General features: G+C 48.8%; 1 protein-coding gene across 5 annotated transcripts; it reads right to left on the bottom strand.

Annotated features, from left to right (window-relative positions):
• Positions 1 to 684: 684 nt before the first annotated feature.
• Positions 685 to 19290, bottom strand: CTC1 (CST telomere replication complex component 1). Of its 5 annotated transcripts, none has more exons than XM_060133439.1 (23): positions 19246 to 19290; positions 15613 to 15776; positions 12950 to 13187; positions 12591 to 12799; positions 12113 to 12257; positions 8519 to 8809; positions 8288 to 8416; positions 7541 to 7773; positions 7237 to 7414; positions 6938 to 7138; positions 6290 to 6416; positions 5564 to 5678; positions 5100 to 5427; positions 4932 to 5021; positions 4497 to 4690; positions 3580 to 3641; positions 3313 to 3487; positions 2929 to 3006; positions 2166 to 2310; positions 2010 to 2074; positions 1596 to 1761; positions 1358 to 1484; positions 685 to 1202 (listed from the first exon to the last, which is right to left on the bottom strand). In XM_060133439.1, the coding sequence occupies exons 1-23, from the start codon at positions 19276 to 19278 to the stop codon at positions 1063 to 1065; spliced, it is 3633 nt and encodes a 1210-aa protein (XP_059989422.1). In that variant the 5' UTR covers positions 19279 to 19290; the 3' UTR covers positions 685 to 1062. The 5 variants fall into 5 exon arrangements, with proteins under 5 accessions (XP_059989422.1, XP_059989423.1, XP_059989426.1 ...); XM_060133440.1 differs by having other exon boundaries at positions 8519 to 8664; positions 12591 to 12749; XM_060133443.1 differs by lacking the exon at positions 1358 to 1484.
• Positions 19291 to 20967: the final 1677 nt, after the last annotated feature.

Here is a 20967-nt window from a genome sequence, read left to right as displayed (position 1 = left end):
ATCTTCACATATGTACCGTTGAAGTAGAGACAAATCCCTTTTCAAATCCTCATAAACCTTGGTGTGTGGCAGCAGCCACGATCCACAGACCTCTCAAATACGAACTAAAAGAGATCCCTAATGCAAAGGAAGGAACGTGCTCTGTACAGCGCTTGGAGGTGCGGCTACGCTCTACCCCTCTATCTAGCAAGCAGCAACCAGGAAAGAAACGACAGAACACCAGCCAAATGCACGAGCATCTCCAAATAACTGCTCCTGCAAACCCTAACTCTGTAGGTTCTGACTAGGAACTCCTGCCAGTCTCATGGTGTTGATCAAGTATCTTATCTGCCTTAGGCCTGGACCACAGGACACCCACAGCACTGACCCCTTGACTGGGGTTCCACATTACAAGTTCCTGCCACGCCCCTCCTAATGCTTGGTGCTTCCCTCTCTCCATAACCACCTTACATCAATACTTAGCAACAATTCCAGGCTTGACTTCTTCCTGGGCCCAACCTTGCTGACTGAGGCCATCATGGCAATGCTGTCTACCCCGCACCCCACTTTGCTCCCTTTAGGGCCTGACTTGACTGGACCAGAAGCTCTTCTCCAAACCAGTTTTGGCACGGGTGGCAAACAAGGGCTGAAATGATGGTAAACGATGGGCCAGCTGCCAGGAGGTCATGAGGCCTGAGACCCATGTGAGCACAAGTGAGAAACATCCCCAGAGCTTTATTGTAGACCAAGGGGCCTGTCAGGGGCATCCCCGCAAGGGGCAAGTCCCTGCCACAAAGACAGAACCCAGGTGCTCAGGGCCACCTGTGAGCACAGGTGCCTTGACACCAACTGGAGAGGAAACAGCAACAGCACCGTGATCTGCCTGTTTCCACAATCTCCTCAAGGCAGGCTGGCATTAGAATAGGAGAAATAACAGTAGGGTAGCATTTTGTGAATCCAGGGATCTGGGGTCCTGGTTCAATCACAGAGAAGGTAAGAGCCATGACAAGGGGGAAGAGCTGAAGCCCAGTCCTCAAGGTCTCCAGCAGGGCAGGAAGAACTTTCAGGCCACTACAGTTCGGGTTAGCAGGAGGAAACTAAGGCCCCCAGGGCACTGGGGTGCTCAGGCTCCTGGATAGACAGGCATGACAGTCGGATCCTGGGATTCACACGAGTCGGGAAAAGGGACTCCCCATACTGGAATCGCTGTAGTCGAGGAGGTTCTGAGATGGGAAGAGAGGAAAACACGTGTCCTATGAATGTGGTTTTTAGTCCTCGCCCACCATTCTCCTCCCCGACTCCTGAAATCCCCTATCAATCCCTCCTCCCTCTTCCTCTTGGGACCCATCTATCTACACCCCTGCCCTTCCACCCTTACCTAACGGGATGATCTTGGAGGGTTTCTTCTCAAGCTCAAAAGAAAGCACAATAGGGCGGAGGACAGAGAAACTGGTACACAGTGTCCAGAGGAAGAGGGTCAAGGGCTCATCAGTCTTGGCTGAGGACTAGAAAGGGAAACTCGCGTTTCAACAGAACTCAAGTTTCTAAATGCTCTCTACCAAGCCCCCAGGAATTTGGGTATCTGAGCCCCCGCCTCCCAGCCACATCTCACCCACCTCAGGTTGGGCTCCAGGCCCCGTGAATTGCAAGGCCACTGTCCCTGGCCCTCGAACGAGCTCGAGGAGGGAGGTCCACTCACTCGGACACAGTCCTAGTGCTGCTGCCACTTGATGATTTCTACAGGTCACCACAGCCTCGGCAGTCCCATCCTCCACCAGGAGCCTGGGGGCGGGGGTGGGGGATGGGGAGTAGGAAATAGCAACTCCCACAGCGAACCCAGGTGGCCAGTCACCTGGACCCAACACGACTCCCTCTCCACCTTTTCCAGTCGTTAGCTCACTTTACTCTCATTCGTTGATTTGAAAATATTTATTAAGCAATTCCCACAAGCCAGAAATTGTGCTAACACTGGGACAACAGACACAAAGTCATGTAAGTGATGGGACGGGAACCCTCTGCTCTGCTCTCACCTGATGCTGGCCTGGCTTATAGATGTCTGAGTGGGGCAAGCAGGGCTCTGACGAGTACACCTTCCCTGGGATGAAGAAAGTGGTTGGGAAAATCCCCTGGATCCCAGCACATCCCTCTGGCACCCTGCACCCAGCTCGGCCTGTTCCTTCTCATACCTGCGGGCAGATGCTGGTACAATGAGCACACACCCAGAGGAGCTGAAGGCTGAAGACCAAAACGACGTGGCAAGAGGCAGTGGCCCGGAATGGGGCCTTCTCACCTTGCAGAAGTTCGGCTAGGTAGATGTGGGGCAGGGGGGCACTAAAGAAAGAAAGGGGTCAAGAAACAGCCAACAGGGTTCTAAAAGCAGGGTGTGTCTGGAAGGACTCAGCAGGCATACGGATGGAGACAGTAGTGGCTTCTGTGCTCTCCTGGAAGCCCCATGGCCCCCATTTTGACTTTTTTTTTTTTTCCTAGTTTTTGCTGCGCCAGGTCTTTGTTACAGCACACGGGATCTTTAGTTGCGGCATGCAGGATCTAGTTCCCCGACCAGGGATCAGACCAGGGATCAAACCCGAGCCCCCTGCATTGGGAACACAGGGTCTTACCCACTGGACCACCAGGGAAGTCCCCCCATTTTGATTCTTGATCTCTGATTGTCATCAGTTATTTCTCAGTCTTGAAAAACCAAGATGTTAGCCAAGAAAGATTTGTATTTTGGACTGAAAAGCCTTGAAAATCCTAGAACGCTAAATCTTTCTGGGTAAAATGATAGGTACTGGACATCTTTTATTTGAAGCAGAGGAAATCCTTGCCACTCAACATATTTTGCTAGGAGTGGAGAAGACTGTAGTTATGGCAAAAATTCCAGACCCTGGAACAAGTATGGTATGCAGATGTGAGGCTTGAAGTTTAGGGACCGGGCCCTGGGCCACTGACCTGATTGTGGTATCTGGGGGAAAACTCAGGACCTGCACATAGGTAGACGACCGGAAACAACAGTAAACATTGTGGGATCTGCAGGGGGAGGAGGAAGAGTGATGAGGAGAAAGAAGTCAATGTGAGGTAGGAGCTGGGACTGCAACACAGGCCAGGCCACTCCCCCGAGGGACATGCCCTAACCCCGGCTCTACTGGAGCAGAGGGAAGAATAAGGGAAGGACTGGTCTGGAACATCTCGCGGGGGCAGAGGGCATAAACGCCAGAGAAACACAGCAAACGTAATACCAAAGAGAAGGTGTCATTGCCACACACGTAGGGGCAAGCGTTCAAGAGAACCACATCAGTGGGAAGGGGAGGCAAGGACATCAACACAGATCTTCACCTGGAAACCTTTTTCTCTAGCTGGTTAAAGTAGACTCGGGCTCCTGGAAGAAGTCCCCGTGGGGGAGGCAAGTGTGGGTCTTCAACATATATGTCCAAGTGAGGGGGGAATTCGCAGTCAGCCGTCTCCAGGGCTACGGTGAGCTTCACACATCGTCTCGTGGCCCCAGAGCTCCCTACGGGAGAGGCGAGGGGTCAGTGGTCTCTCTCAGGATCACGAGGTCCCATCACTCTATTTCATACCTTTCCCCAAAACAGATGTCATTACCAGGCTTTATCCAGAGATGTGACAAAATCTCGGCTGAGAAGGACACCAAGGAATCTGTGAGACTGGAAGGTCAGAGAAATACAGTGAGAATGGAGGCCTAAGAAAGCAGAGACTGGAGTCAGACCCAAGGACAGAAAGGAGTTACAGTGTCTGCCGGAACATTATCTATGAGGCCCTGGAAAGCCTTGCACTGTCTCAAACCGCATGCTAAAAGTAACAGGGTTCATGGGAAAAGCAGGGTTGTGCAGATCACTCAAAACCCACACAGCCTTGCACTCAGAGGCCTCACCAAGGAACGCCCCAGCAGAGGTGAATCTGCACTTGCATTTACACCTAGAATCTCAGTCAGTCCATTGTTCACAGCTTTGTATGCTGGGGCCCACGCCCACTCCCTTCAAATCACAGGTCCTTGAAAACTTTCACTTCTGATAGGGATCGGCTTTGTAAAAATTACACATGTAATCCAGTAGGGTGTTTGTTTGTTTGTTTGTTTACACAGGGGGGAAGTATCTCTGCAGCTTCTTCAACTGCACTGCAGCTACCCCGAAAAAGCCTACCCGAGGAAAGTACAGCTGTTCCTAAAGCCATAAGTTAGCCACTTCTTGCACCAAAGGAAGGTTCTTCCCTAAAGCTTTTCAGCTTTGTCCTTGTTTTTTTTGTTTCTTATATTTTCTTTTATTGCTGAAGCTTTTCCTGAACTGTGAGAAAGCCTGCTCAGTCGTTTCAGAACAGTAACATACTGGGGGAAAATCAAGTGTGAAACCCAACTTGCATCTTAGAGTGACATCATTCCTCTAGGAGCTAAATCACATGCAAGAAACACACACTGTAGCAGAGAATGGGCTGTTCATCCCATCCAACGACTGCAGAGGAAGAGAGAGCAGCCAAACTAGCTGGAGAAGCTGCTGGACATTTACTTGCCACTGAGCAGGTCAGTCAGCGAGGATTCAGGCAGTGCCCTGCTGACACCCAGCACCTCTGGGATGTCCTGGGAGCTCGCAAGTTCCAGGGTCCACTCATCCTGGACAGTGAGGCAGGACGCATAGCCAGCCAGCTCCGGAGGACGCAGTGATAGGCAGGATGAACCACCCTCCTTGAACAACATTGGTGTCTGCCAGGAAATGGGGAGATGATTGTCTCTGAGTGTGTCCTGGTCCGGAGACAGGTTCCTAACATACTACGACCCAGTTTTGTTTCCTCTCTGGAGCCTAGTGAAGGAAGTGATCCAGACACAGACAGGTCTTCTATTTGATCTAAATCCACCCTTCTTCTAGGAGACCTAGAAGTTCCTCTCCAGACCCCAAGCCAAAAAATGCTTTCTGGGGAAGGGCATGGTGAACTAGGGCACTCACGGGAGGGCCAGGGACCACGAGTCGGTACACTTGCCCTGGGTGCAAGAACTCAAACCAGCGGACTGAGGAGCTGACGAAGATGAGGAGAACCTGAGGGGGAGAGCAGGGTCCCTCAGACAGGAGCTGGGGCACGGGACGTCAGGTCCCAGGTCCCAGGCCCCAGTTTACCTTCTGATCCGAGTTTTCACCTTCCCTGGGCTCGGGTGGGCCCCATCCAGTTCCCTCCTTCCTCTGGGTGCCCCCAAGCCAGCTCCCTAACACGAGGAAGCTGAGGGTGGGCTTGGGCACCTCCGAACTGGCTCCTGGGGGGACACAGAAGTTCCTCTTCATCAGTGCCTCCTTGTGGGACAGCAAGAACAGCCGGCTCTGTCCTATGTGGGGACCCTCTGGCAGGGAGGGCTCTGTCAGAGGAGGCCTTGAGGAGGTGGCCGAGTGAAGGACGGGTCTGGGCACAGACAGGATCAGGGCATCAGCCAGGAAAATCTGGACATAGACTCTGTCAGGAGACAAGGAATAGGTTTCTTAGCGATGCAGGCACTGGATGTTGTGGGCCCCAGAGTTCTACCACCTGCACCGGGCCCTTCCCCTTCCCCTCAGGGTCTCAGAGGACAGCCACCACCCTAAGCACCAACCTGGCCTGCTTCTTCTGCATGAAGCCTGTCATGCTCAGCTCCTTCCAGGAAGGAAAGCTGCTTCTGACATTCCTTTCTACGACCAACTGGAACCTCTCCGCCCGCACCAGGCAGCCTGGAGGAAGAAAGTTTTCTATTTTGGCAAGAGGGGAGGATTGTGGGATGGGCGGTAGAACCGACCGCCCTGCAGGTCTCACTGCCTGACTCAGGCCAGAGGTGCTCCCCTAACACAACGTGAAGGCCTAGGCCGGAGCCCCATCTTGGAGGAGTCATACCTCCAAGGGCGAAACCATTCCATCTACATGGCCAATCCCACCCCTGGCCACCTAGGCTGAGAGGCCTTGATTCTACTTTCTCATAAATCCCTAAAACGCCTGTTCCGAGATCTGAAAAGCTTTCCTCTCCAGGGTTTCCCTGCCTACAAACCTCAATAAGCCCAAATAAGCCCCATTACTCTTCCACACTAAGAAGGTAAGAAATGGAAGTTGTCATCCTGGTGTGCCTAGGGAGGGAGAAGTGAATGTTGGGAATTGTAGTTCTGGCCGGGAACCCCTTGCTCCTTTAGACCACCTGCCAATACCAGCCTCCTACACCTCCCGCCAGACTGGTTGATCAATAGAAGCCACTCCAGCATCTCTAGTAAATCCCAGCAGTGCTTTCTGCCAAGCCCCCAGTTCGGAGAACCTCTACCCCACCACCATCTCTCTCCACCTCTGAACTCCAAACCTATGAGCCCGGGGTCAGCGAGGGGCTGCGAGGGCTTGGCCAGGAGTAGGCAGGGGAGGGAACCGCTTTGGTCCTGAAGTCGCAGACAACCTTTACGAGACGAAGGCACAAGAATCCCAAGCAGAACCTACAAGGAGACGAAGGCCGAGGCATCAAGTCTTATTAAACAGATATACTGAGCATCTACCACGTGCCAGGCACTGTGTTAACTGTTAGAGCTACAAAGTGAACCACAAAAACATGGTCTGTGACCTCAAAGAATTTATATTGAAGTGAGGTAGACAGATGTGGAAAAAATGCACCTGCATTCACACATTTAGTAGCCAGAGAGAAAGTATACAAATCGAGGTTAGAGCTAGGAGACCATGGAGGAACTCCCAAGACATAATAAGGAGTTTGGGTTTGATTTTATACACACTGGTAGAAACAAGAGAAGCAGTTAAATTAAGAGAGTTTTATAATCGATGTTCAATTGTACCCCACCCCTTTCTAGTTGCTACAAGAGAACGGATTAGAGGGGGCCAAGAAGAGGTGGAGTATTCTAGTTAGAAGGCTAGTGTAATCAAAATGACAAGAAAGGACTACGGTAGTGGTAGTGAAAATGGCAAAAAGAGGAAGTCCCCTGAGCCCCGCTGGAAACGCGCTTACTGGGGCCGGGTGGAAGGCAGAGGGCAGCAGACAGAGCCAGGACCAGGCCAGGCGCTGATTCAGTTGGCAACTGGGCAGGTGAGAAGCCTCTGGGAGGGGCAGAAGGGTCTTAGGGTCAAAGGAGGCCCAGGCCCTGCACTTCCCTTCCTCTTTCAGGGCGGCCAGTGTAGGGAAAGAGCAGGGGGTCTGCAGTCGAGCGTACTGTCAGAGAGAAGAGACATCAGATTATGTGTCCCCTGTGCCCGGGGTGTCCCCCAGGGCGTTAGCTCTGCCAACTCCATTCCCCCACATCCTCAGACCTTCTGCAGCGGACAGTGATGCGGCTCTTCAAGGATCTCGTTGTGTGTATTCCGACCGGGGCAGCCAGGTGGAACGAGAACCTCCAAGGTAGGGGCCAGGATTTGTAGTCCCAGGCTGGGGTTCCCAGGCGAGGAATGCTGCAGGAACTGGTGGTGTCTCAGCACATGGGGACACAGCCTTGGCCACGGAAAGAAGTGAAGTCACTTCCCCCAAAGACCCTGTCTCTCCCAGAATCTGGCTTCGCTGACAGAGGAAGTGTCCCACTCCCACCGCCTCCCCAGCCCAGACCGTCGTCCTCCTCACTTGCAGGCCAGCTCCTCCAGGGCCTTGGAGGCCCACAGGTAGAGGGGAAGTCCTAACTGATGTTCCCACACCAGCTGCTCATACAGGGAGGCCCCGGGGGTTCGGTGGGAAGACTGAGTCTCAGGCATCAGACGAGAGAAGCCCTGAAGTAGAACGGCGCCACGGAGGCAGGGGGCTAACATGGGCCTTCTCGTCCCCCCACCCATTGACTGCAGGAGGTGAACATCCTGGAGCTGGGGAGGCAGAAGGGAAAAAGCAACTCAGTGATCGCAGGCAGAGTTAAATGCAGTTTTCCACTGCCTGGGTCCCAGGAGAAATATAATTTCTCCTTTACAGGTTGCTTCCCTCCAGCCCCTTATGCCTCGCCTTCCATCACAAGCCGCTCCCCTGCGGTAAGGCTTCATCTCCCAGAAGCCTCACTCAGCCCTTCTGTGGGCCCGGGGGCTCCTGGCCAGCGGGGCCCTGGCTGCTCACCTGCACTTCAGCTCCAGTTGGAAGGCCCTTCTGGAAAGGAGAGGCTCTGGACCTAACTGCTCCTCCCAGAGCCCCACTCTCTACTCCCTTCTGACCTGAGCTCTCGTCCAAATCATTCTTAACAAAAGCACCCCCGCGCCCCAACACATATTTGTTATTTTTATAATCTTGCTGTAGAGGCGTCGACCTGCTGCAAAGAAGGACCAGCCCGTAAAGGTAAGACAAGTTACTGAAAGGGTCTCCTTCTGTCACCAGCCCTGGCCCCTCACGTACCTCCAGACGGACTCCTGGTCGCACTACCCGCCTGAGGCCACGGAACTGCTGGTAGGCAAGGCAGAGCCCCAGCTGCCCGTCCAGCTCGTAGAGGCCCGCAGGCTGATTCAGCGTGCCAGTGACCGTTCCCTGCAAAGAAGCCAAAGGGCCAGGTGATCCCTGTTCCCATCCTCTTTGGAGACCGCCACGTTTCCTGCCCTTCGGGCTCAAGGGTCTCTCCCTTATGCTCACCGTGTATGATAAGAGCCTGGAGTCCCGGACGAGACCGTCTGGACCTGGACCCTTCTTGTCTTGCGGATTGCTGAGTATGGGGAGTGGCTGGGGGTTGGTCTCCAAGGGGGCTCCTTCCAGCTCCAGTTCCAGCTCTCGCACACATTCTGGTTTCAGTGGCAAAAGCCGGGAGGAGGGACTGGTCATCCAAATCCGGTAACGGTGACCAGGGAGCTTGGACGCTCGCAGCTCCGTCAGCACGTAGGCCTTATGAGGCCAAAGGGCTCGGTGCCACACCAGCTGGGCAGGGATCTGGCTTGTGCGGAAGCAGGCAACACGGTACGTGAGAGGCTTCCCATGATGCTGCCCCTCTGCCAGGGTCCCTTCCCATCACAATGTGACCCTCAAAGACCTACTCCTCGAGAGCCTCTCCTTGCCTCTTCATCTTCCCTGCTCCCCAATTAAATCTTAAGCCACAGAACTCTCAGGATCTCTCCCCTCTCATGGAAATGGAAAATATTTCCTAATCCCTCCCCCAAGGCACAAACCAGCCCTACAACTTTCTCCAAAATATATAAATATTCCTTTCAGAAAATTCTGCCCTTTCCCCATCCCACTCCAACATACAAACCAGCCATACAAACAACGTTTACTTATTTAATCAGTATGCACACGGTACGTAAGTATCCAGTATTGGGATAGATGTTAAGGGAAGTATCATAGACTTCTCTCATCTCCAACATATTTCAAACCACGGAGAAACACAGACACAAACCCAAGTAATAACATGGAGCCATGTATGATCAAGTGGCAAAAACAATACACAGCCGGTAAGGTTTCAGAGAAAGAAAGAGGTCGGGATGGGTTGGAATGATCAGGAAGGCCAAGTGAAAGAAGCTGAACTTGCCAAGGTCCTGAAGGCCATCTCTGCTTTGCTGACGTAGAGAGGAGAGAGGAGCGGGACTCAAGCACAGGCAACAATACAGAAATGTTCAGAACCCAGAATGAGCAAGGCCGGGAAAACCCTGCCGGGACGGAGGAGGAATGGCCTTGGCAGTTGCCAGAGACAGGATGGAAGGGCTGAGATGAAGAAAAAACCCAGAAATAACATGCTGAAGACTTTCAGTCTTTCAGAAAGGGAGAGACATCCAAGTAGGAAAATAAAAATGAACGGCAGAGGGTCTCCTATGGAATGGAGCAAGGTGGCTGTTGAAGAAATTTAAGCAAAAGGAAAAAAGTTACATAGATGAGACCGTTAATAAATATAACAATCTTCTAGGGCATGTCCCTCCCAGAGCACGGCTGCCACTCTCAGGGGCTTCAAAACACACTGATGACTCTGGATACTTGAACTTCACAGTCCCCTATGCTCGGCTTCACAGACCCCCATTTCTCTCTAAAACCAGCTGAGTACCACCAGTCAGACCTTGGACGTCACAACTCATCGTAAGGTATTGCCAAGATTTCACTTAAGCTTACTGCTTATGCAAAACAAGTAGCTAATGATGGTCTGACTGAACACACGAATGAATGACTGAATACTATTGCTTCTGCTCTCCTCTGCTCCCCCTGGGCTCACTAGACTTCTTCTAACCTCTTACCAGGACCTCCCAATATTGCAGCCACTTCTCCTTTATTCAGACGTTGAGGTCCTTCCCTTCCTCTGTCCGAATGCCAGGATCTGAATACCTATCCCCTGAATCCTGCCCTTTTTACCCACACTTCACCCTTGAGTTTACAGGATCACAGCCCTCTTTCCTCAACTCTTCTTCTAAGACAAAAACCCTGCTGAGGAAGACAGGCCCACACCACCCCAGGGCAAAACACGGACGCTAACCCTCTCCAGCTGCGCCTCCGTCACTGCTTAGCGATCGCTTATCCTCACCTGCCTGGCACAGCAGTTTACCCTGAACCTTTACTCCTCTCTTCAGAGTTCAGTCTTTCTAGACAGGACCTCACTCCTCTAGCATGGAGGTGATTCACTGGGATCATCTAGAGTGACGGTATTTCGCCAATGTGTCTCTTCAGCAGCCTGTAAACAAACCAAGATCACTCCTCCCCTGACCACCCAGACTTATTCCAAAGCCCACCTCTGCACCCTCACAGTGCCTTGTGCATGTGCATGACTCTACCCCAGCACTTATGACCCTGAACAGTAATCATTGACTCACTTATCTGGCTGAGAGCTTCCAGGGGACAAGAGCCATCAACTTACTCAATTTTGTGCCTCTGAAATGACCAAAGCCCCTAGCATACAGCATATACTCAATAAAGGGCCAATCTTGGTACAGGTGATACTCCAGTCCCAGACAGCCCTCCCTCTCTTCTAGGGATTCAAATACTAGCCACCTTCAAGAACCAGATCGAGTCTAAACTCTCCCTCCTTAGGCTTCTCTCCACATAATAAACTCTAGCTAACCTGCTATAGCAGTTACAACTATACCACACACCTTGGAACTTACACACTGTTCTGTATTATTCTCTGCTTGTTTTACAAATCAATATGATATAGAATCTACAATAAGATTATAAACTACCCAAAGGGCTTGGCCTACTTTAGTTGCCCTGCAGAAATTCAAGTGCATTTCAGAGCTTTCCCCCTCGAATGAGCCAATCCTACCATGCCCAGAATTTTTGAATGCTCTAGGAGACTTAAAACATTCTAATGTAAACAATATACATAAGCTCCTCTTTAACCCAAGAGGAAAAAACAAGATTAGAAATTTGGGTGGTTTGTAAGCGTTTTCAGTTTCTTTATACTCTAATTACTGTTACTTCAGCTCATGACACACACAGATACAGGTAAGAATTCTTATAGTGCTAGTAAATTTCATAGTTTCCTTTTTCGATATGCATGTTAAAGAGCCCGTTCATCCTTTAATTGTTTTGAATGCTTCTGAAACGTTATTCAGATAATTGTATAAATCATATAACAATAATCAGTATAAAAATGAATGACTTTAAAATCATACCAGGGACTTCCCTGGTGGCGCAGTGGATAAGACTCCGCACTCCCAATGTAGGGAGCCCAGGTTCGATCCCTGGTCAGGGAACTAGATCCGACATGCATGCTGCAACTAAGAGTTTGCATGCCACAACTAAGGAGCCCATGTGCTACAACTAAGGAGCTGGCAAGCCGCAACTAAAGAGCCCACCCTGCTGCAACTAAGACCCGGCACAACCAAATAAATATTTTAAAAATAATAATAAAAAAAATAAAATCGTACCAGTTGATGTAAAAAGACTCAGCAATAAGTACCAAGTTTTACTAAAAGTACATGTATTTCATGTTTTAATCGTGTTAAGATAAATACTCTCCTTGCTCATTCTTCTAATGCAGGGGAAAAAAGTGATTCTGGCAGGTTTTCAAAATGCGACACATGATACAAAAGTTGTCTCCTCGAATAAGCTGCACAGCAGGGAAGTCTACTCCCCACCTCCTGTATGTAGGGAAGGCGTCACTCACACTGTTCCCTCAACAGCACTGTTCCAGAAATAACTCTCCCCAGCTGTCCTCCTTTCCCATCTGGTTCCTCCTATGATGTTATCTTTCCTATTAGGAGCTCGTACCCCCCTCCCACACCTCCACACCCCTGAATTGACCCTAATCCTCACCTGCACGATGACAGACACATGGCTGCCAACTGGGGATGATCCACCAAGAGACAGGATGAAGTAGGCTTTCCTTCGACTTGTCACCAGAGCGCTCAATCGAACCAGCTCCCCAGCAAGGTTTGGCTGCACATTTCTGTGCTTGCTTCTAAAAAAAGTAGAGCAGAAGTCATTTTTATTTCTCTCTTTCTTTTTTCCCCTACAAATGCCTTCCTTTCCACTATTACCTAGTAGTGATGTAAAATTTCCATAGCCCAAAGCCATTGTTCTAAAAACCTCCTTCAAACTCTACCTGCCCTTAGATAAGGCACACTTCCCTGGAAGAATCTGGCTCTTAACTTTCTGAGAGGCCCCACTGTTCCCCTGATTGGGAACATTCCATCTATATTACTCTCAATGCCTTTCTTTCCCTCCTTCCACTGACCCACCATCATCGTCCCAGTTTTACAGTGCTGCCTCCTCCCCTACACGGAAGAATTACCTGTGCCTGAGCAGGTGGGAAGCCATCTCTGGGTAGAGAACAGGGATGGGGGTGAGGGGGCCAGGACTGATGGTCAAGGGAAACACTGGCACAGGGGCACCCCAGAGCTCCAAGTGCCCTTCTCCTGAGGACTTCATTGCAGGAGGGAGGTAACTCCAGCTGGGGAACAGAAAGAGATGGCCCAACCAAGAAAGGTCCAGATCTATGAGCTAGAAAAGACCAAGGGCAAGGATTAATCAGGACCCTGGCATCCAGTCCACCCCCCTCCATCTCTGTTCCCTCAGAGACTTAATTGTCTTGCTCCCTAGACACCATTCTTATTAGTATCTGAGGGATCTGACTGCCCCCTTCCTACTCACCTCACAGCCCAGGGTACCAGTGTTATCTCTTATATAGAGGCTTCCATTCCTGCACTCTTGTTCCAAGTCCCCTGATAGGTCTGTTAGTGTCCCTAAAAGTAACAGCCGTTCCCGGGGCAGGGGGACGCCACGTGGTCCGGCCTCTTTGGCCCAAGTCTGGTACGCAGTACTGCTCCAGGACAGGTGGCTGCAGCATGGGAGACGTTGGTGGGTCCTGAGGTCCTTTACTGAGACAAAGCTGCAGAGTGAAGGGAACAGAGGTTTCGTAAAGCTATGTTCAAGCCTAGGAATTTTATCCTCAACCCCAACAAATCCCCCAAGATCCCAAGGAAAGATCAATGGGGAACCTGGACTAAGAAAGTCTGATTGATTGAAAAAACTGGGAGTGAGGGCCTAAGAAAATGAGGATGGGGTCTGGGTCCAAACACTGGGTAGTACCTAGGGAAGGCAGGAAGAAAGTCTGTGCTGAATCATATCTTGAACAAGACAGTGCCACAGAGAGGACCCAGAGAAATGGAGTGGGAATGTAAGAGCAGCCTGAGGAGATGAGCAGGTGAGGAGAACATTTTAGAGACAACACAAACTGCTCCCCTGACAGCATCTCAGCTCTCAGCTCCACAGAGAATTTCAGTGGGGGCACTAAGGCATCTGCCTAATGGCTCAACCTCATTGGCCCCGGCCAGGTTTCCTTCCTAGTCTGGAGTATCACAGTACTAGAGACTGGCTGGGAAGCTGAGGCTGAGGTGGGAGTTGATATCACAAGCTCCCAAATCTCAAGAGATGTTTGAGATCAACCATTCTTAAGCAAAGTGCCGCAACACTGCTGAGTCACTACCAATTGTGAGGTATATCACAGAGAATGTGATACAAGTTAAATGATCAAAGTTGTGACAGATTCACATTTTTGTAATACCATTATTACATTCCCACGGTTTTTTCACTCATCTCCACTCCCATGGTTTTTTCAGCGGAAAAGAAACAGGATAAGGTTACAAAACATGACAATTTATCCTCCTTGTTGCACTCATGAACATAAGCTACATGTGAGTGCTAAAGATTAGAAATGCTGTTCTAGATGGCCCACACCCCTTCCACATCTGCTTCATTCTTCCCCAATGACTTCAGAGCAGATAAAAGGCAAAGAGAGAAACTAACATCATTGCACCCCTGCTATACACATACTGTACTGGGTCCATTCACGCTCAATACTGCATTGAATCTTCACCAAAAATCCCTGGAAACAGACCAATGAGGAAATTTACAGAGGTTCAGGTACACAGTGGTGTAGGTGGCAAAGCCAGGTATGTCTCACTCAAAAGGCTTTTTGTCTTTCCCTACTTCTGTAAAAGCCTAGGAAAAAACAACTGGAGGGAACCGTGCCTTTACCCTAGGCACCTTCAGGACAGAAAACAGTAAGGATAGGGGTCACTTTTCTCAGATTCTTCAGAGTTTGGGTCAGGAAACTGAAGGTGATAACCGCAGACCTTTTGCATGGCCCACTGCCCTCCAACTTTCAAGGCCACCACAGTACCTGGCACACAGCAGGCACTCAGTGAAGGGAAATGGAAAAATGAATGAATATTTCTACCTGTCAAATAAATTTTACTCTATCCTCATCCACCATATCCTACATATTGTGCTATCTAGTCTACATTTACCCTGAAGAATAACAAGAAACTTAAACAGGTTGCAAGTTTTCTAAAAATTGCTGACTTACCACTTTTCAATTATTCTTTTTGGATTTTCAGTATTATTGGGAAATAACAAAATAAACAAAGCTAAACAGATTTTTACTTTTAAAAAAAGAAAAAAGTGATACGTTTATTCACGTAACAGAATACCACACGGCAGTTAAAATAAATGACCTAGAGCTATCAATGTGAATAAATCTCACAAGCATAATGTTAAGCACAAAAAGCAAACCGCAGATGATATACAAGGTATGGTACCATTTATACAAAGTCTAAAGGTATGTAAAACTACTGAATATTGCTTAGGGATAGATGCATGGATAGAAAAAATATAAAGATATTCACAAGAATGATATACCCTCATACTCCAGATACTAGTTACTTCTATGAGGAAGTAAGCAGGTTTCTTTTTGCAGAACTTTTCAGAGCCTTTAACATGTCAATGAGGCTCATGATTCTCCTAGAGAAGTTTATCTTATGCGATGCCTCTCAAACTTATTTGGCCATGGAACCCTTTTCCTGTAGTACTTTATTAACATTGCCTAGAACGGTTTAGGAATGGTAGTATAGTGTTAAAAAGGACAAAACCAAAAAAGCACCTTCAGAAGACCTCAAACTCAGGTCTTTCAAAATCAACGATCTACACTTGCTGAAGTCACAGTCTGTATCTTAGTTTCCTAATGCACAAAACAAAATAGTATCAGCCTCTCTCCCCACTTTGAGGGTTCTTTTTCCGTATTTTCTTTCTATCTTCTCACGCCCCTCTCCTTGTCTCTAAACTTGACTTGAGCCAATTAAGGAGAACTACAAGAAAAGGAAAGCAGCTTGATGGAGAATGAGAAAGACTGGCAGAAGGGGTTTTCTTTAGACCACCTTTTCCTCCCCTTAAGTTTCCCCTTAGTCAACTCAAATGATAAGTCCTTCCTTTTCAATCCCAAATTTAACTTTCCTGGGAATCCCACTTCTCCTTACCTGTAGCTGAGGGGCAGTGTTAAACCCTGGTTCCTTCCCTGGGGCAACCAGACAGTCTTCACACAGTCAATTACCAACTGAGTCAACTGGACATCAGGCTCCTTGCCAGGTGGACACAGGGTCTCTTCGATGAAGGCCTGGGCAGCCTCAAGCCAGGCTTGCTCCTGAGGAAAGTGAAGCGAGTTCAAACACCTTCCTGACCATCTTGCCCACCAAGGAAACTGGGGAATAATAAAGGAATAGATTTTTTTTAAAAATCAAGAGGGAGGACTTCCCTGGTGGCACAGTGGTTAAGAATCCACCTACAGATGCAGGTGACAAGGGTTCGATCCCTGGTCCTGGAAGATCCCACATGCCGCGAAGCAACTAAGCCTGTGCGCTACAACTACTGAGCCCGCACACCGCAACTACTGAAGCCCGGGTGCCTAGAGCCTATGCTCTGCAATAAGAGAAGCCCCCGCACTGCAACGAAGAGTAGCCCCCGCTCGCCTCAACTAGAGAAAGCCTGCGTGCAACAACAAAGACCCAACACAGCCAAAAAAAAAAAAAAAAAAAAAAAGTCAACCGGGAAAAAATGAAGATGTAAAGTAAAGCAGTTTAGAGCTTGAAGAAACCTTAGAAGTCTTAGTTTAGCCAATCAACTTAGACAACTGGCCATCCAGCTTTGGTCTTCCCTCTTTCTTTAACAAACCTGTACCGATCCTTAAAGTGCTCAATTAGAATAAATATTCCTTGTGAACTCTTCTTTGAGCATCCCCGGCAGAATGCTGCTCCCTCCTTGGAGCTCCCACAGTACCTTGCACGTGGAGCAATGACCACCAGATACAGTGGCAGCCCACCTTCTATGGGGTCTGATTCTAAAGCCAGCAAGTTGAAAAACAAGACTGGTCTAAGGTCACCCTCAAAAAAAATCCTTTAAATTGCTCAAAAGGAATAGTACGTAACACTGTACAGTAATATGTATATGGAAATGGAAATGTGCCTAATAATAGACATTCCATAAAAGGACATAAGCAGAGGGATTTCCCTGGTGGCGCAGTGGTTGGGAGTCTGCCTGCCGATGTAGGGGACACGGGTTCATACGCCGGTCCGGGAGAATCCCACATGCCGCGGAGCGGCTGGGCCCGTGAGCCATGGCCGCCGAGCCTGCGCGTCCGGAGCCTGTGCTCCGCAACGGGAGAGGCCACAGCAGTGAGAGGCCCGCGTACTGCAAAAAAGGACATAAGCAGAGTATAATTTTTAAGCATCCCCCTCTTTTTTTAGTGGAGTGTATACATTTGAGTGCCTATAAGCTAAATATATATGAGATACAATCCCACTGGAATTGTTTCCTGTTCTGTCTTTGTAGCTAAGATGTGGGCTTCCTAAGGAGGACAGGAACGATCTCTGTATATGTACCAGATTCTGGGGACATAGTAGCCTTTATATATAGATAACTCTAGGGGAGGGGGCCAGTTTAGCCTACTCCTAGTGCTAAGCAGATTTATTTTAAAATTCCTACAGAGTTCAACAATACTTAATGACCTTTACCCTTCTTGATCCCCAGTGATAATTCAAAACCATTATAGCTGTATCCCTGCTCCTCCAGTCACTCCTCCACATCCAGTTAACCTTTAGCAGCTTGAAAACAGCTTGAAAAACCAGTGTTCAAGTTCTAGATGACTTCAGTGTCCTTGTGGATGGCCCTATCATTGACTTTCACCTTCACCCCATCTCAGTCAAACACTCTTGTTCATGGTCAGTGTTGTCAAAATTGGACCAGGTTATCACTCAGAACTGCCCACCAACATCACACTCCCACTTTTTGCCTTCCTCTCTTGATCTTCTCTTTTAGCTCCTATTCCTGAGGACCTGTCCATTGGCACACTGAATACTACTGTTTCTCAAAGTGGTACTGATGCCTCAGAATCACCAAAGTTCTGTTTAAAATGCAACTGATATTTAGGTGATCCCGTCTATTGACTCAGAAGCCAGGAGTGGGTGGGGTGGGGGGATTTAGCTCCAGAGTGTGTTTTGAACTTGGGTCCTGTGTAGGGAAAGGAAGAAGTGAAAGAGGACATCCACATGTCACGGCAGAACTATCCGGTTGAGGGTGCTATTTGCCAAGTTAGTGAACATTGGAAGAGGGGTGGATTTTCTGAAAAGCTCAGTGTTGGGCATATGTGGTGCCTGTAGGTTGGCCAGATGGAGAATCTGGCAGGCAGATGGATATAACTAGAGCTCAGGAGAGAGATCACAGCCAAAGTAGAGATTTAGGAAAAATCAGCATCTATCACTGGCTATTAAAGCCATGCAGTCAGTGGATGAGGTCGAGAAGAAAGTGTACAGCGTTCTCAAACTTCGGCCTATATCAGTATTAATCTGGGGAGCTTACTTAATTTAGATTCTATCTCCTCAGTATTTTTTTACTCTGTTTTCACCTCTGGAACCTCAACATTGCTGCCATGGTCAGGGTCACTACCATCTCTTACTACATTTAAATCACAGCGTTCTAACTGATACTCTCTAGTCCAGGGGTCCCCAACTCCCGGGCCATGGACCGGTACCGGTCGGTGGCCTGTTAGGAACCAGGCAGCATAGGAGGAGGTGAGCAGCGGGCGGTGAGCAAGCGAAGCTTCATCTGTATTTACAGCCACTCCCCATTGCTCGCATTATCGGCTGAGCTCCGCCTACTTTCAGAGCAGCGAGGGCATTAGATTCTCATAGAAGCAAGAACCCTACTGTGACCTGCGCATGTGAGGGATCTAGGCTGTGCACTCCTTATGAGAATCTAACACCTGATGATCTGAGGTGGAGCTGAGGCAGTGTGGCGCTAGCGCTGGGTAGCAGCTGCAAAAACACATTATCATTAGCAGAGAGGTTTGACTGCATAGAGACCATAATAAATCAATGTGCCTGAATCATCCCGAAACCATCCCCCCCCAAAAAAGAAACTGTCTTCCACGAAACCGGTCCCAGGTGCCAAAAAGGTTGGAGACCACCGCAGTCCACTCTCTACTCTGCTACCTCAGGAAACGAAAACAAAACTTATCCACTCTTTTGCTTAAAACCCTTCAATAACTCCCAATTATCCTCCGGTTGAAATCACTGCCTACCAAGACTTACGAGGCTGTCACCTTTGACCTCTCCACCACCACCCAGCTGAACTTTCTGAGTTTTTCAAAGACACCTACTCTGTCTCTTGCCTTTGAACATGTTTTTTGCCTCCGCCTTGAAACCTCTTTTAGCGCTTTTTTTTTTTTCCTTGCTAACTCCTGCACGTACTTCGGGTCTCAGAAGCTTTTCCAGATTATCGGTTACCCCTTTCCCATACAGCTGCGTCAGAGGTCTCCCCCAGGAATCTACACCCCCACAGTTAGCCGTTCGTCGGCTCCTGGCTTCCCATTGGGCTTGAAGCCTAAAGAGTGGACAGAAGTGTATTTATGGTTCACAGCCGGCGCCACAGCCATAGTGGAATAAATGTAACCGCAGAACCAGTGAGAGGGGCGGGACGAAGAGCCTCACCGTCCCCCCTCGCCTGGGGGCGGCCAGCTAAGTCAGGGAGGCAAAGAGGCAAGGTGGAGCTTACAGGAGCAGAAAGAAAATACGGGACAGGCAAGAAAAAAGGGACGAGGGGCAGAGAACAGCACTCACGGAGCCATGAGCCTCAGCCCGGCAGGCAGCCATGATGCCCCGGCGACTCCACCCCCTGGAAAGCGCGCCGAGGCTCTAAGGCAGGCTGGCCCGTGACGTCATCGGCGGGCGCCCCCCTGGCTCCACCTCCGACTTCTCCACGTTCAGCGTCAGGACCTCTCTGCTCCACTGCCACCTCTGTCTCCGACTCTGGCACTCTGACTCTGGCAACCCCCAGCCTCTTCCCCAGTGATATCCTGTCTGGTATCCGTGGGGTGGCGGAGCTCAGGAGCTCAAACACAGCCATTCTAGCTGGTAATTCCTATGCATCTTTCCATCTCCCTGATTCTGCCAAGCAGAGAGGTGTTTCCTCCTTAATGCAGCACATCATCCATACTTGCTTTATGGCCTTAACTCATTGCTGTAATTGTTTAACTATTTTCCTCACTTGACTGTGAGTACCTAGAAGCTTTATTCTATTCTTTGTATTTGGTGCCTAGAACAGTGCTTATTGTTAAATAAGAACTTGATAAATTTTTGTGGATCTACTAATAAAAGCCTCTGCTCTCCCTAATTTAGTCAACCAACCAATCAATCCATGTCTTAATAGGCAGTGGAGTGCACAGAATTCATGCAACAATGTGTCAGGCACTGTTCTAGGCTTTGGGGATACAGCAGTGAACAAAGCAGATAAAAATCCCTGCTCCCATGGAGGTTACATTCTAGAACATGGAGACTGACAGTAAAAAAAAAAAAAAAAAAAAAAAGGTAAAATGTGTAGAATGTTAGTAATAGGTGCTATGGAATGCAGGGGGCGGTGTGGTGTGTCCCTTTTGTATAAAGAAGGCCTTACTGAAAAGGTGACTTTATATTAAAGAATTGAAAGAGATGAAGGATTCATATGATGGGGATCAAAGAGAAAGAATGGACAGGTGAAACAACAAACACAAAGGCCCAGCGGTGGAAAGAAATGCAAGAAGTCAGTGAGGCTGGAGGGAAGGAGGGGAAATTAAAGACATAAAGTAAAAGAGAGGCATTTAACGCCATTGTACACTTATAGGAGCTTCAAACTGTTTTTGGAGCAAGATAGAATAAACATTGACTATAATATAGTAAGTATAAACACTTTAGACAATAAGAATGCTCTAGTCATAACGGGAGAATAAGGACTTTAATTCTACAAGTTATGGTATCCCCTAATTCAACTTCATTCAATGCAAGCTCTCTATTCCTTATTGCATGAACTAGTTATGCACTGTGGTGCTAAGTTATTTATAAGACAAATCTTTGTTTGCAGTTATTTCCCATTATTACATCAGAGATGTGTTCCTTCCCTTTTCACCAAAACAACAGCAATGAGAGATTCCCCCAGAGAAGCTGAAACCTCTCTCCTACTCCCCTCCAGCCACACTGGCTCCCTAATTAGAACACCAGTCAGAGCCTAGTCAAAATCCCAAACCTAATCATTCCTTTTGCATTCAATATTTCTTAACTCTGGAAGAGCCCCCCCCCGCCACCGTTTTGTTTTGTTTTGTTTTGTTTGAATTTTATTTACTTTTTAAAACAGCAGGTTCTTATTCGTTATCCATTTTATACATATTAGTGTATATATGTCAATCCCAATCTCCCAATTCATCACACCACCACCACCACCCGCCCCCGCCACTTTCCCCCCTTGGTGTCCGTACGTTTTTTATCCACATCGTGTCTCAATTTCTGCCCTGCAAACCAGTTCATCTGTAC

Source organism: Lagenorhynchus albirostris, chromosome 20 (assembly GCF_949774975.1).
Source record: "Lagenorhynchus albirostris chromosome 20, mLagAlb1.1, whole genome shotgun sequence".
Lineage (NCBI taxonomy): Eukaryota > Metazoa > Chordata > Mammalia > Artiodactyla > Delphinidae > Lagenorhynchus > Lagenorhynchus albirostris.
Note: the sequence above shows the minus strand (reverse complement) of the source record. Positions and strands in the feature narration are given on the sequence as shown.

Excerpts from the sequence above, each read along its gene's own strand:
- CTC1 (XM_060133439.1), bottom strand. The coding sequence starts at position 19,278 with ATGGCTGCCTGCCGGGCTGAGGCTCATGGCTCC. Across the intron at positions 5,428-5,563 it reads ATGCAGAAGAAGCAGGCCAG|AGTCTATGTCCAGATTTTCC; the intron begins GTTGGTGCTTAG and ends GTCTCCTGACAG. Across the intron at positions 2,311-2,928 it reads CCCCCAGATACCACAATCAG|TGCCCCCCTGCCCCACATCT; the intron begins GTCAGTGGCCCA and ends TTCTTTCTTTAG.